Here is a 14,662-nt window from a genome sequence, read left to right on the forward strand (position 1 = left end):
ATAGGCAGAACATAATAAAGTAGTTATATTGAACTCTGTATGTGTGGCTCTGGTTGTCTGTGCCTGTCACATCTGTTTTCCACAAATGGGATAAATAGCTGGCATCAAATTCTTTTTAGAATTTACATGGGAGACTGTGGGCTGAGACTGGCAAGAGTTTATTGAAGCAGCATCGAAGCATCTTGGAATAAGCAAATACTGCAAACTGAACCTCTGACATTTTTGGAGCTTTGGAGTGTGCTTTTATCATTAGTGATTCACAGTAACCTTTGAGATTGCACAGTAATATAATACTTTCCAACTCCTGGCAGAAAGATAGATAGTCTGCATCAGATATAACAAAACAAGCCCTATCTATCCCATAACATTTTTTCCCCTCTTCTTATACTGTAGCTCAAACAGCTGTGCTATTTATATGCCTACACAACCCACACTTGAATTTGGCACATTTCAAAATGGGTTTTCCATGTCTGCTTTTCGTAGCTAATTAAGGATCATAGAAAATGCTTGTGCCACTCCAGCTTGCCAAAGTTACTACAGCTTCATAACTGTCTTTCAGACAGGGATGTCCATCTGTAGATTTATTTTATTTATATTTCGAAGTGGACTGATCTCACCTATACTTACCAAGCTAATATGCAGTTTGGTTTGTTGTTCTATTTCAATTCTTGCATTCCCCTAAAATATTGCAATATATTTGTTCACACAAAATATAGTGGGCAGCAACTTCAAAAAGCATAGCAGGTTTGGATCTGATTAATACCTGGATAGGAGACCACCAGAAAATTCCAGGGCTGGGCAGGGTCTATACTTGACTGGAAATTTAAAGAGGAAACGTTGCCAAGAAAACTTCACGAACACAGAGTCAAGCTTCACTTATTAAAAAAAGGTAAAGGAGTTCCTGCAGATTTTACTCAACTAATCATTGCTGACTGTAGGAGGCAGTGCTCATATTTGTTTCAAGGCCATAGAGCAGACATGTCAAACACAAGGCCCGGAGCCCAGATGCGGCCCACAAAGTGGTTTCATGTGGCCCATGAAGCCATCCTGGAAACAGTGAGCGAACGGCCCCCACTGCCTTGGCCCTGGCCCAGGCCAGCCGGGAGCCAGTGTACAATTTTGTGGTGGCCATCTTGGCACTTGCCCCGGTAGACCATGCCTTGGCACTTGCCCCGGTCCCACCCCCTTCTGCCAGAGACCCTCAGATCTGTCCCACTCCTGCCCAGGCCCCCATAGGCACCCTTGACGCGAATGATGTCGAACTGGCCACACCCACCCAGTAGACCACACCCACTCCATCCACATCCACCCAGCAGGCTGCACCCACTCTGGCCACACCCACCTGCCCCCTCCCAGGGCAACCGCAATGCTGATGCGGCCCTCAGTGAAATTGAGTTTGACACCCCTGCCATAGAGCCAGCACTGTCCAAAGACATTTCCACAGTCATGTGATCAGCATGATATCACAGAACATTGTTACCTTTCTACCAAAGTGGTACCTATTTATCTACTCACATTTGCATGCTTTTGAACTGCCAGGTTGGCAGGAACTGAAGTGAGGATAGGAGCTCATCCTATCATGTGGTGCTCGGGTCTCGAACCTGGGCTGCTGGCTTTCCAACGGACAAGCTCAGGATTTTAACTGCTGACCGACCATGCCACCCTAAGCCTGACTTATAGGAGACTTTGTTTTCCACTCAAGAAAACCAACCACCATCACCAAATGGACCTGGAAATTAATGTATCTAGATTAAATAATTTTAGAAATACATAGAGAAAGATATATTTATATGGACAGACTTAACCATAGTTTCAACTGGAAAACTGTCAGCATCTTAGACCCGTGGTGGCGAACCTCTGGCACGCGTGCCACAGGTAGCACACAGAGCCCTCCCTGTGGGCACGCACACTGTCGCCCCAGTCATAGGCCTTCAGCTGGGTTTCATAAAACCTTTTTGCTTTAGGTCTCTGCCACCATGTACAAAAAAAAATGGTTCAATCAATCAATCAATTTCAACTTCTCATGGGATAAAAAAGATCTCGCAAAGTTGGAATTGATTGATTAAACTTTTTAGTCCTACCCAGTCTGCTGTTACCACCGAAGCCACACCCACCCAAGGGGCCACACCCACCCAATTGACCACATCCACCCAATGGGCCACACCCACCCAATGGGCCATGCCTACCTGGCACCCAGCGATACATAAGTGGGTTTTGGGTTGCAGTTTGGGCACTTGGTCTCTAAAAGATTCACCATCACTGTCCTAGACCAAGCAAAATCCAAAAATGCTAGGGAATTCCTAGAAACATGGAACTTAGACAAATCAATTTTCAGTAGACACATAGAGATAAACAACATGTACAGACCATTCAGAAAGGCAATAAAAAAGCTAAGGAAACAAAAAGATCACAACACCAAAACTCAGATAATCAGGGATTAACACCAGACAAACAATCAGGCAGAAAACAATATCCTAATCAAGGAACTACCAAGCAGAAAAGCACACAATCACCAATATTGGCAGGACCAGCCACCTAAACAGGGGGCAAACCCCACATTCACTAGCACTGATAATGTTACCTAGGTGGGTAGCAAAATTTCTGCAAGCAAACAACCAAGCTCAGAGAATGCCAAGGACTTCACAGAAAATATATACAAATTTTTATGAGGTTGTGTTTTTGTTTTCAAACAAACACAAAATATTGCAGAACTAGAACTAGGCATGTTTATGAATGAATGTAAGTATAAAATTAACATGGCTTGCAAATACTTTGATTTGGCCTCCTTTTGCCTATTATTGAAGTAGCTTCAGTTCAATGATAAACTGAGAATTAAAAATGGGAAGTATCATTTGGGAGATTCTTTTTTTCTTTCCTTACTCTTTGTTAGTTAAACCATTTCTAACATTTAGAGCCCCTCAGAGGCTGATAGACGAGGACTGAAATTATTGCTACTCTGTAGCATTTTCTGCTTTGGAAAAGAGACCAAGTCAAGCTGAAAAATCTCCATCCTGGGAACTCTTGCTGTGCCTCCCTTGCGTTAAAGCTACACTGGAATCCACCGAGTTTGAGCTCTCAGTTTATCTTGTTAACATTGAGTGCTCTCTGTCTTTAATGCCTGATAAAATTTACACATCATGCTAAGTCATGGTTAGCTTGACCTTGATTTATTAAAAATGGATTTGTCTTGCTTCACATCCTAGCCTGAGCTTTACAAACGAGAATGACCAAGTACATAAAACACATTAAATTAAAATAAAAGAAAATCACAACGGCCAGGTGCCCGCAGCAAAGCAAAACCAACCCATCTCATTTCTCAATCTCTTATCCTTGTGATTTTTTCCCCTGAATCCTTAACAGAACCTGAAGAAGAGCAGGAGGAGCAGAAAAGGAATTGCAGGAGAATGGTGGAAGTCTCCCATGGGTGACCTTAAGAGGCAGAAAGCCAAGGGGAAATTGTATTTGAGTTCTCAAATAAGCCTGGAGAATGGCTTGTGACAAATCCTGTTGTGAAACCTTCCTTATTGTCAAGTTGCTTCCTAACAATCTATCCGACCTATCTGGACTAAAGTTAGTCCTTGTTTAACAACTGCTTCATTTAGCAACCATTCACAGTTATGATGGTGGTGAAAAAGTAACTTTGCAACAATCCTTGCATTTACAACTTTGCAAATCTGTAAAGCAAAGGAAAGCTGAAATAAGATCCTAAGTGCTCTCTGAGCTTGGTGCTTTTCTTGCAGACATTTCATTACCAAACTAGGTAACATCATCAGCGCAGTGGTAATGAAATCTGCAAGAAAACAACCAAGGTCAGAGAGCACCAATGATCCCACAGCTCAACCCTGAGCTATAAATATTCTCCTCTATCGATAAGATCCTAAACACAGTTGCAGTTTCACTTATTGATTGCTTCACTTAATGTCCAAGTTGCCAAGTTACCAGCTGTAATAGCTAAACAAGGGCTACCTGTATCCTCTCTCATTGCCTGGCCCCTGTTCATAGTCTGCTTGGTAAGAAAACTTAAATCTATGAACTTAAACTCGATTTATGATCTTGAAGATTAGTTTGACATTTTAATTGCTATTAAAGACAGATAACCACTGTTGTTTGCAAGGCCGGAACTTGTTTTCAGTCTGCCATGTATGAGTAAGTTTGAGAGCAGAGGCTGGTGTGGGAAGTGGGTTGCATTCATTTTGCTTATTTTATGGGTGAAAAAAAATCAGTAAATCTCAGCCACTGAAGGTGAATGCTGCTGCATTGGCAGCCTGATTAAGAAGTGTTGTTTTGTTTTTTTCTGGGGTGCAAATGGGGTGTAATTAGCCATAGATCATTCTAACAGTATAATCTAATGATATCAAATTGTAGAAGTGGAAGGCACAGGAGGGTATAGATGGATGTCAAGGAAGCTATTTCTGTTATTGAATGGCTCTTATTATCAAGAAAAGTCTCCTAAGGATCAGTCAGAGGCAGCTATCAGGCCTTGAAGCCCATTAGCTTCAAAGTCCTGTTCTCTGTATTAAGAACTTCTTTGTTCATTCTTCTGTGTAACAGTTGTTCACTCAAATGATTGTATTGTTGCAATATAAGAGAACATTAGTAGATCAGGGTTGAATTGTGGGGTCTTTGGTGCTCTCGGAGCTTGGTTGTTTTCTTGTAGACTTTTCATTACCAAACTAGGTAACATCATCAGTTCATGTATGAAGCTAAGTGATGGTAATATGCTTCCCTAGTCTTCTCTTCACTGGAACAAAAATTCATAAGACTTCTTACGTTCTTCATTACAACATTATGTGGAGAGAGAGAGAGAGAGAGAGAGAGAGAGAAAGAGAGAGAGAAAAACAATGAACGAACGAACGAACGAATGAATGAATGAATGTCATGATTCACTTACCCCTATTTCAGTATCACAAGTGCGTAGGATGCCTTTTTCTGTTATACAGATTGTCCTTGACTTACAACCATTCATTTAGTGACTGTTTGAATTTACAAGTGACTTATGACCATTTTTCACACTTATGACCATTGCAGCATCCCCAAGGTCACGTGATCAAAATTTGGACGTATGGCAACTGGCTCATATTTATGACGGTTGCAGTGTCCCAGGGTCATGTGATCCCCTTTTGTGACCTTCTGACAAGCAAAGTCAATGGGAAAGTCAGATTCACTTAGTAACCATGTTACTAAGTTAACTGCAGTGATTCACTTAACAACTGTGGCAAGAAAGGTCGTAAAATAGGGCAAACCCCATTTAATAACTGTCTTGCATAGCAACTGAAATTTGGGGCTTACAATTTTGGTTGTAAGTGGAGGACCATCTTGTATAGCAATAGTATATATGTGTGTAGGCATGCATGTATGTATATATTTATTATTTTATATGGCTGCCTATTCCATCTAGTGACTCTGGTAGTATGTCAATCAAAGTATATCAATCCCTCACAACAGAATGGACAGAAGAAAAAGGAAGAAACAAGAAGCAGTAAAAAAAAAAATGAAAACCATGAATGACAGATTGCAAATGGGATCTGGGCAATAACATTAGTTTGGCTGTGTTGGTGGAAGGTCCGGTAAGTATCTCCCAGGAGTAGTCAAACAATAGATTAATCTTATACTGCTAACCTTAGTTAATTTGTTTGTGACTGAGAATGCAGACTGAGCTCATTTGTTCAACTTATGGTTCAACGACTTGAACCATAACATAACTCGAGCAAATCCCGAAAATGAGTTACTCCCATATACTGCTTAAAAGGGTTGTCTGCATACTGCCACGATATTGCAGTGTATTGCTGTATACTGCCTTCAGGTACGGTACGTGACAGATGAAGTAAAAACATTTGAAATAAAACAAATTTCCTAATCTGTTTATTTCTCTTTGAGGTGTGGAAAAGGTCTCAACAGTTGGTCACCAATATATGGGATGGAAGGAGACTGTAGTTTCTAATCACATCCCTAAATGCTCAACAAAACCTAATTCGGCTTTTCTGATTAGCGGAGCACACAAATTTTCTAGAAGACCAAAGTGTACCATAGATTCAGAGTGAAGAAAACAGTGAGCATTTATTATCTTTTACTTCTTTGGAGTGATAGCTGATTAATTCCTATGATTTAGACAATGATACTGATTTGATCTCAGGCAGAGCTTGATACTAGCTAATATTTCTCTAGAGATGTTCACACACTATCACTTTCTTTGGAAGGTTAGCCTATGACTATAGCTTATGTGACTCTTGAGAAGAAATCTGAAAAAAAGACAACCCAATTTTAACAATAAAGTAAATATCCAAGCACTAAGAGATGAGACATAATCTTTATATATATATATATATATATATATATATATATATATATATATATATATATATTAAGGAAAGAAGCCACTTATTTACAAAAAGGATGCTCCAGGAGGAAGAATCAGATTCCAGATTACAAGCTCTTACTAAGCTACCTCAGTAAGAAGAATCACTTTGTGGTAATCATCTCACCAACCTTTATTCCAAGTTCTATGTTTTCTCCACCATAAACATCCATTCCTGGATCGAGAAGACCGACTTCCCCAAAAAACTTCCGGTTCACCACAAAAGAACATCCAATCATGGCTGGTGTCCTGAGGAATAAATGGAAGAGAAGTAAGAATTGCTTTATTATTGTGGTTCGATTACATCTTTCCTGAGAGATAGAGGTCTAGTTGTTCATGGAAAACAATAGCAATAGCAATACAACATAGATTTATATATTCTTCATAGTGTTTTTACAGCCCTCTCTAAGCAGTTCAGAGTCAGCATATTTTCCTCAATAATCAAGGTCGTCATTTTACCAACCTCAGAAGGATGGAAGGCTAAGTCAACCTTGAGCCAGTCAGGATTGAACTCCTGGCAGTGGGCAGAATTAGCACACTGCATTCTAACCACTGCGCCATCACAATAGAACACCTATTATGATAGAAGTTTAAATGACCAAGAGACAATCTGATGGTTGTGAGCATTGTTATGCCTGCAGACCCCTCCTTTGGTGCATAAGAAGCTCCCTGCTAACTTGTTAAATATTCTTCTACTTAAGATTCTTTTAATTAATCTAATTACATTCTTCTAATTAAAAAAAGAAATGGATGATGTGCCAGCTCTTAACAGTATCTCTGTTTGTGAGGATGCCTCTGGGGCTGATGGAGATGCCACAAGAACGCTCTGAAAACTTCTTAGAGCTCAGTGCTCTGTTTTGAAAGATTTCCAATCCAAGCATCCAGGAAAAGACAAAATTAAATCTGGATGGGACAATTTATTCCTGAAGGTCTTAAGGAGATGATGAGTTGATCATTTGCTTTCAAATACAACTGTGCTTTGTAACTGGCAGACTCCGTCAAATCAGATATTTTGTGATTAGCTGTGATGTGCCTATAAATTCCAAATTTACCCTCCCAGCTCCTCCCCGTCCTCCCCCCGCTGCATTCTTTTAATCTACTCTAAGTAATTTATTCTTTTGTTCTACGATATCAAGCTTCCTAAAAGCTAATGCTCATGAGCCCCAATTTTGCCCACAGTGTCTTTTGTTGTCAAAGATTATCTTAGACACCGACATGCTAACAATTTACTAGGGCTGGATGAAGCTCTGATTCGCTCAAGTCACCCTTTTGAACTGGACATCCCAATTAATTTGACGCATTGAATGGAACGGCTGAGCCAATGCACTCTCATGCACGCTCACAGGTGCTTCTTTTAATGCTATCAAGAATATGTGGACTGAATCAAATTACTTGTTTGATTTCTACCTGGCCTTTCGTTCAGGAGCACAGAGCAGCATGTACAAGTAATCCTCGACTTACAACAGTTCATTTAGTGACCATTCAAAGTTAGAAGGGTACTGAAAAAAGTGACTTATGACTGTTTTCCACACTTACGACCGTTGCAGCATCTCCTTGGCCATGTGATCAAAATTCAGATGCTTGGCAACTGACTCATATTTATGATGATTGCATTGTCCTGGGGTCATGTGGTCACATTTTATGACCTTGTGAGAAGCAAAGTCAATAGGGAAGTCAGATTCACTTAACAACCAACTTAACAGTTGCAGTGATTCACTTAACGACCATCTTAAAGGAAGCAACTGATCCAGCCATTGGTTGAACGTTAATCTACCCATTCCTAATGCAACACCTTCCTAAGTCCATCACCCCAACTCTTGAGCTAAAACAGAGGGATCTGCCCCCAACTCTTTTTCTAAGGCTGAATTTGGACCGGGAAAACAATTTTAGCACTATAAGTAGTCCTTGGCTTGCAACCACCCTAACCAGAATTTCAGTTACTAAGCAAAGCTTAGTTGTTAAGTGAGTTGTGTCCAATTTTATGACCCTGTTTGCCACAATTAAGCAAATCACTGCAGTTGTTAAGTAAATTATGCATGTTAAATGAATCTGGACTACCCCGTAGACTTTTGTTTGTTGGAAGCCACCTAGGAAGGTTGCAAATGGTGGTCATATGATCCCTGGATATTGCAACCATTGCAAATGCATGTCAGTTGCCAAGCATCCAAATTTTGATCATGTGACCATGAGGATGCTGCAACTATTCCACTGTGAGTACTGATTGTAAGTCACTTTTTTCAGTACCATTGCACCTGCAAACAGGAATTATTATAAGTCAGAGGACTTCCGGTTTGGCGTTTGACGAGACGGGTGGAAGAAGCCGGGCCTCTGGATTCTTAGCCCAATTTCATTCTGCCCAGCGACCCCAAGGAGTTGGAAAGTTACCCTGGAGGGGCAACAAAGACAGAGGGATGCCTCAGGAGTCCGGACCAGATGGTGGTCAGTCCAGACGGACTGAAGAAACCTTCTAAAAGGATGGAGGAAAGGCTGCCTGCTAAGCCCAGACAGCCCAAGTCATGGCCAGCCAGAAGAAAAGCAAGAAGCCACGGTGCTCTGCTAAACAGATGATTGTCAACAGCATGCTGAAACTGGGTAAGCCTGTTCTTCTATTCCTTTTCCTTATGTACTTAGAAATGTTGATTCCCCTGATTGGGAAGAGCTATGAAGTAAAGACTCCAAAAGGACTAGGGGAGAAGAGAGTTAAAAGCGGTGAGGGGGTAGGATTTTAAGGAAGACAAAAGAACTCTTAAAAATTGAATTCCGATTGACTCAAAGAAACCTACAGGATATGAAAAAAATTTCACAAAGCTGATTGCAAAAGGCATAAATTTCAGATGGTTAATGCCGGAAGGGATTTTAATCAACTGAAATAATACAAGATATAGATTGGATTCAGTTTGGAAAGCAGAAGATTTTGATGAAAGAAATCGAGCATTCTTAGATGAAGGAGTGCATCATCGACAAGAGGAGAGAAAAGATCAGAAACAAACAGAAGAAGCAACTGAAGAAATAATTATACAAACAGTAGAACAGAAAGAGAAATTTGATCAAGAGAGTGAAGGAACTGCCAGAGGACAGAGGATTACAAGATTACAAGACCTAAATATAAATAATTGAAATGGAGAGAGAAAATGGATTTTTTTTCAGTGAATATAAATGGACTAAACTCCCCATCAAAAAGAAATATTTTTTTAGAAAACTACAGAAATTAAATATAGATATAATTTGTTTGCAAGAGATACATATAAAAAGACAATATTACAAGCTGTTGGAATACCCCAAAATTTGACCATGCATCAGCACAACAGAAAAAAAGAGGTGTTGCCATATATATTAAAGAGACAATACATTCTAAAGTGATTTATTCAGATGAAGAAGGAACAATTGTGATATAAGAAATGTGTTATTAACAACATGGGAAAAAATAAAATGCAAAATATATTTGAAAATTCCAGGGTGGTTGTCAACAATGGAAGCATTTGTACACTCAAATTTAGTGGACTTTAAAAAAATCTGGACATACAGAGGTATTGTAAACTCTGAAGGGAATTTAAAATCTAAACAAGAAATGGAAAATTAGGATATCAATTTATCATGGTGAGCACATGTACAAATGCAAGCTAGATATGATAAAGATGTTAAACTGTATGGATTTTATAAGGAACAAACTGTGTTTGATAAGACATTGTTAACTTCTGATGAGAAACTAATTAAGAAAATGTATAATTTTCTATTAACTTTGAAAATGGAAAGTAAACAAGTTAAAGAAACAATGTTAAGATGGGTGAAAAATTTTGGGTACAATATAGAATTAGAAAAATGGCAAAATTTATGGCAAAAAGAAATTACAAATTGACAATGTCAACTTCCTACAAAGAAAATTTATATAAAACGTTTTATAGATGACACTTGCTACTAGCAAGACTACCAAAAATGTTTAAAAACATGTCAGATAGATGTTGGAATTGTAAACATAAGTCAGGCACTTATTATCATGTTTGGTGGACATGTGACAAAGTAAAGAGTTATTGGAAAAAGATACATGCTTGACTAGAAAAGATGTTGGAAGAACATGTAGATTTTAAACCTGAACTTTTTTTATTAGGTATAATGCCAGAAAAGACTGATAAACAAAGCATATATTTGATTTTGCATGGTACAACAGTAGCAAGAATTATATTTGCACAATATTGGAAAAAATGAAGGAATACCATCAGATGAAGAAATAATTAAAAAAAATACTAGAATGCGCAGAGATGGATAGACTGACTATGAGACTGAAAGAAAAAGAAGAAACAGGATATTACCAAACTTGGGACTTATTTTATCGATGGCTAGAGGAAAGAATAAAGAATTAGGAGTTAAATATGTATTAGCGAATATAAACTCAGACAACACGTTTGTTGAAAAATTATTACTGAATGTATGGGGGAAAAAACCAATAAAAACTTTAAAAATAAAATAAAATAAAGGAATTATTATAAGTCAAGGACTGCTTGTACTGGGAATGGAAAAACAGAGTTTGCAACTGGCTGTATAGTAACATCATGCACCAATGTCTGGAACTGGGAAGCAATTCATCAACATCAGATCAGATAGAGATTTAAGGATTGTAACTACTTTACAAGCATGTTCACGGTCAGTTGCCCTGCAGCAAATCACATTTGTCCCAGCAACTGAAAAGGTCAAAGAAAGGCTAAGATGACAGGGAAAAGAATGTGTGATACTCGTTACTAGCAAAGGATAAAAGAATAAGCTTTACAGTTCTTTCTTGGAAGACTCATTGTTTTTTGAGATGTTGAGACTTTGGAAAAAGTGTAGAGAAAAGCAACTAATATGATAAAAGGCCTGGAGACCAAACCATAGGAAGAATGGTTGCAGGAACTGGGTATGGCTAGTGTACAGAAAAGAAGGACTAGGGGTGACATGATAGCAGTATTCCAGTATCTGAGGGGCTGCCACAAAGAAGAGGGAGTCAACTTATTTTCCAAAGATTTGTGACCATCCTAGAAAAGTGGTAGTGGGGGAGGGGAATGACCTGAAGCAGCACCGCACAAGCCTGAACGAGAGATGGCTGGAGCTGCAGGGCTGTCAGGGCTCAGTGGAAGCGCTAGGATCAGTGCTGCTTTCCAGATGATCAGCACTTCTTTGGGACTGTCAGGGCTCAGTGGAAGCACCAGGATCAGCACCAGGCTCCAGCTGGAGTTTGGCGCTGATCCTGGTGCTTCAGCTGAGCCCTGAAGAAGTGCCGATCAGCTGGAATGTTGCAGCATCTCCAGGGTCCTGTGATTTACATTCAGATGCTTGGCAACTGATTCATATTTATGTTGGTCACAGTGTCCCAGGGTCATGTGAAGTGACCAAAACCTGCTGCAACCACCCAGCAGACGGGGGGAATAAAAACCAAACATCCCCCATCCCACCCCCCACTGCCAATCCTCAACAGAAATGCTCACATCAATGAAAATCTCAGATAGGAGGAAGAGCACCGCTGGGTGGACAGGCAGGTGTCTTGCTCAGCTGTGGCTTGGGGGGGCACTTTTTTCAGTGCCATTGTAACTTCAAAGAATCACTAAGCGAACTGTTGTAAGTCGAGGACTACCTGTACTTTATCACTTTTTTCCTTTTTGGGGGGTCATCAAGTTTTTGACACCTTGCTAGGTGACTGGTGGTACTTGGATGTTGCCATATCCTAAAAGTGGTACAATGGGTGAAAGGTTGAAAAGCCCTGGATTAGACCATGCACAAAATGGTCTGAGCCAGACTCAAAGCAGAAATGTATTTTAAACAAAAGAGAGTTTGGGGGCAGGCAGGGGAGAAGAGCTAAGTTTTATTATCATTTTCATTGTCCTTGATTCAAAGTCTCACCCATCTCAAGGAAGGGGGGCGATTAAAAGGAAAGACTTTGATGCTTAATACCACATCTCTCCCCCCCACACACACACATTTGCAAAAACACACTGGATGTATAAATCCTTGTTGTTGTGCTCCGATAACCTAGCTTAATTGTCTGTTTCAAATGGGTTTTCTTTTCTTACTCCCACCAACAGTTTGGGTATCTGAGAAACTAATTAAAAATGGGAGAGATTGCATAAAAAGAGCCTGTTAGATTAAGTGTCTCTTCCATCCTCAATTCTGCAGGAGTTTAACAAGCCTTAAGAGCTTAAAAAAGAAAAAAGAAAAAAAGCAGAGGATGAAACAGAAGCCTTTCAAGCTGATGCTTACTGCTGAAATTATTTTTTCTAGATGAAAAAGCTTTCAACCTCTTCAGATCCTCAGCTTGTTTATAAAGCTACGTTTGAATATTGCTCTTTCAGAGGTCAGGATGCATTTGACCATGTCTTTTCTAATGTTCAGTTCTGGCACAAGACAAGATCAAGAAGATCGACCACTTTCCAAGAAAGATAAAAACGTCTCATGCTGAAAATTTAGATCAAGGGTGAGAAATTTATAACTTCTGGATTGCAAGCAGCCCTTGTTTTAAGGTTCGAAATTCCTCAGCTTTAGGTCTATATGCAGCATTTTGGATTCAATGTCAAAAAGTGTTTTAGATCATACAGGTAGTCCTTGACTTATAACCACAACTGAGTCCAAAATTTATACTACTAAGCAAGACAGTTGTTAAAGTGAATTTGCCCCCATTTTACAATGTTTTTTGCTACAATTGTTAAGTGAATCACTATAGTTGTTAAGTTAGTAAAACAGATGTTAAGTGAATCTGGCTTCCCTATTGACTTTGATTGCCAGAAGGTTGCAAAAGATGATCATGTGACCCCAGGACACGGCAACCGTCATAAATTTGCCACATTTCTGAATTTTGATCATGTGACCATGAAGATGTTGCAACAGTTGTAAGTGTGAAAAATGATCATTAAGTCATTTTTTTTCAGTGCCGTTGTAATTTGAAAGGTCACTAAATGAACTGTGGTAAGTTAAGGACTACCTGCTTTGAGATATTCACATCATCCTTGTACACAGCTCTATAAAACAGAGGTTTCCCCCCCCCTGGGATTTTGCAGCTGCAGTGCAATTCTAGGAAAAGAAGGATTGCAGAGATTTGTCCCGTGCATGTTCTTGTACATGCCAAAGAATTGTGTAGCCTTTGAATCTGACACTCTGCCCAACCCACTTCTGCATATTAGGGGCTCAAATCTCTGCAAAAAACAATCTATTCTATTTTTTATGAAGGGAGGAGAGAAGGAAGAAATAAAGGAAGCTCACAAATCAGCAGAGAAAAAGAGGATGTTAGAAGAATCAGGAGCGCTTTTGGCAGTCCCCTTTTTTTTTACTTAAGCCCAGCCTTCCACTGCCATATAGCTCCTTATGGATAGCTGCAGAGAAATACAATTCTCAACAGAAAATAAAAAAAGAAAGTTGCCCATTGGTGGTCTAGAATAATTCAAAACAGGCTCAGAGGCCCAATGTTCTACTATGGTTCCTAGTGCAATAAAACATGTTTCAGATCAAAATCTTTTTCCTAACCTTACTTCCACTTAACGTCCATGATGCTATAACCATTTGTAAGGACACAATTGCTCAGGAAGAAGAGGAACCAGCATGGAGACACAAAATAGGTTTTGGGGGGGTTGATTGCATGAGGCAATAGTCATCATGTGAAGTGTTAGTACCACTTTATAATGCTTTGGTAAAACCATACTTGGAATATTGCATCCAGTTTTGGTCACCACGATGTAAAAAACATGTTGAAACTCTAGAAATAGTGCAGAGAAGAGCAACAAAGATGATCAGGGGACTGAAGGCTAAAATATATAAAGAACCGTTGCAGGAAGTGGGTATGTCTAGTTTAATGAAGAGAAGGATCAGAGAGTGACATAATAGCAGTATTACAATATTAAAGGGGCTGCCACAAAAAAGAGGGGGTCAACCTATTTTCCAAAGCACCTGCAGTCAGGACAAGAAGCAATGGATGGAAACTAATCAAGGAGAGATTCAGCCTAGAACTAATTTCCTCATAGAACAATTAATCACTGGAAACACTTGCCTCTGGAAGTTGTAGGTGCTCCAACACTGGAAATTTTAAAGAAGAGATTGGATGACCATTTGTCTGAAATGATATAATGTTTCCTGCTTGAGCAGGAGGTTGGACTAGAACAGGGCTTTTCAACCTTTTCACCCATTGTACCACTTTTAGGATATGGCAACATCTGAGTACCACCAGTCACCTTGCAAGGTGTTAAAAACTTGATGACCCCCCCCCAAAAGGAAAAAAGTGATAAAGTACAGATAGTCCTCGACTTACAACAGTTCACTTAGTGACTCTTTGAAGTTACAATAGCACTGAAAAAA

At 39.5% G+C, this 14,662-nt stretch overlaps 1 protein-coding gene across 2 annotated transcripts in view; it reads right to left on the minus strand.

Moving 5' to 3' along the window:
• The window catches only part of GALNT17 (polypeptide N-acetylgalactosaminyltransferase 17), a 305,974-nt gene that overhangs the window by 66,244 nt on the left and 225,068 nt on the right, over positions 1 to 14,662 (minus strand). For both annotated transcript variants that reach the window (XM_039342017.1, XM_039342008.1), the window contains exon 6: positions 6,487 to 6,604. In XM_039342017.1, coding sequence (XP_039197951.1) covers positions 6,487 to 6,604 — 118 coding nt within the window. The remainder of the gene's footprint in view (positions 1 to 6,486; positions 6,605 to 14,662) is intronic.

Source organism: Crotalus tigris, unplaced genomic scaffold (genome assembly GCF_016545835.1).
Source record: "Crotalus tigris isolate CLP2741 ecotype Arizona unplaced genomic scaffold, ASM1654583v1 scf7180000017550.10884619, whole genome shotgun sequence".
Lineage (NCBI taxonomy): Eukaryota > Metazoa > Chordata > Lepidosauria > Squamata > Viperidae > Crotalus > Crotalus tigris.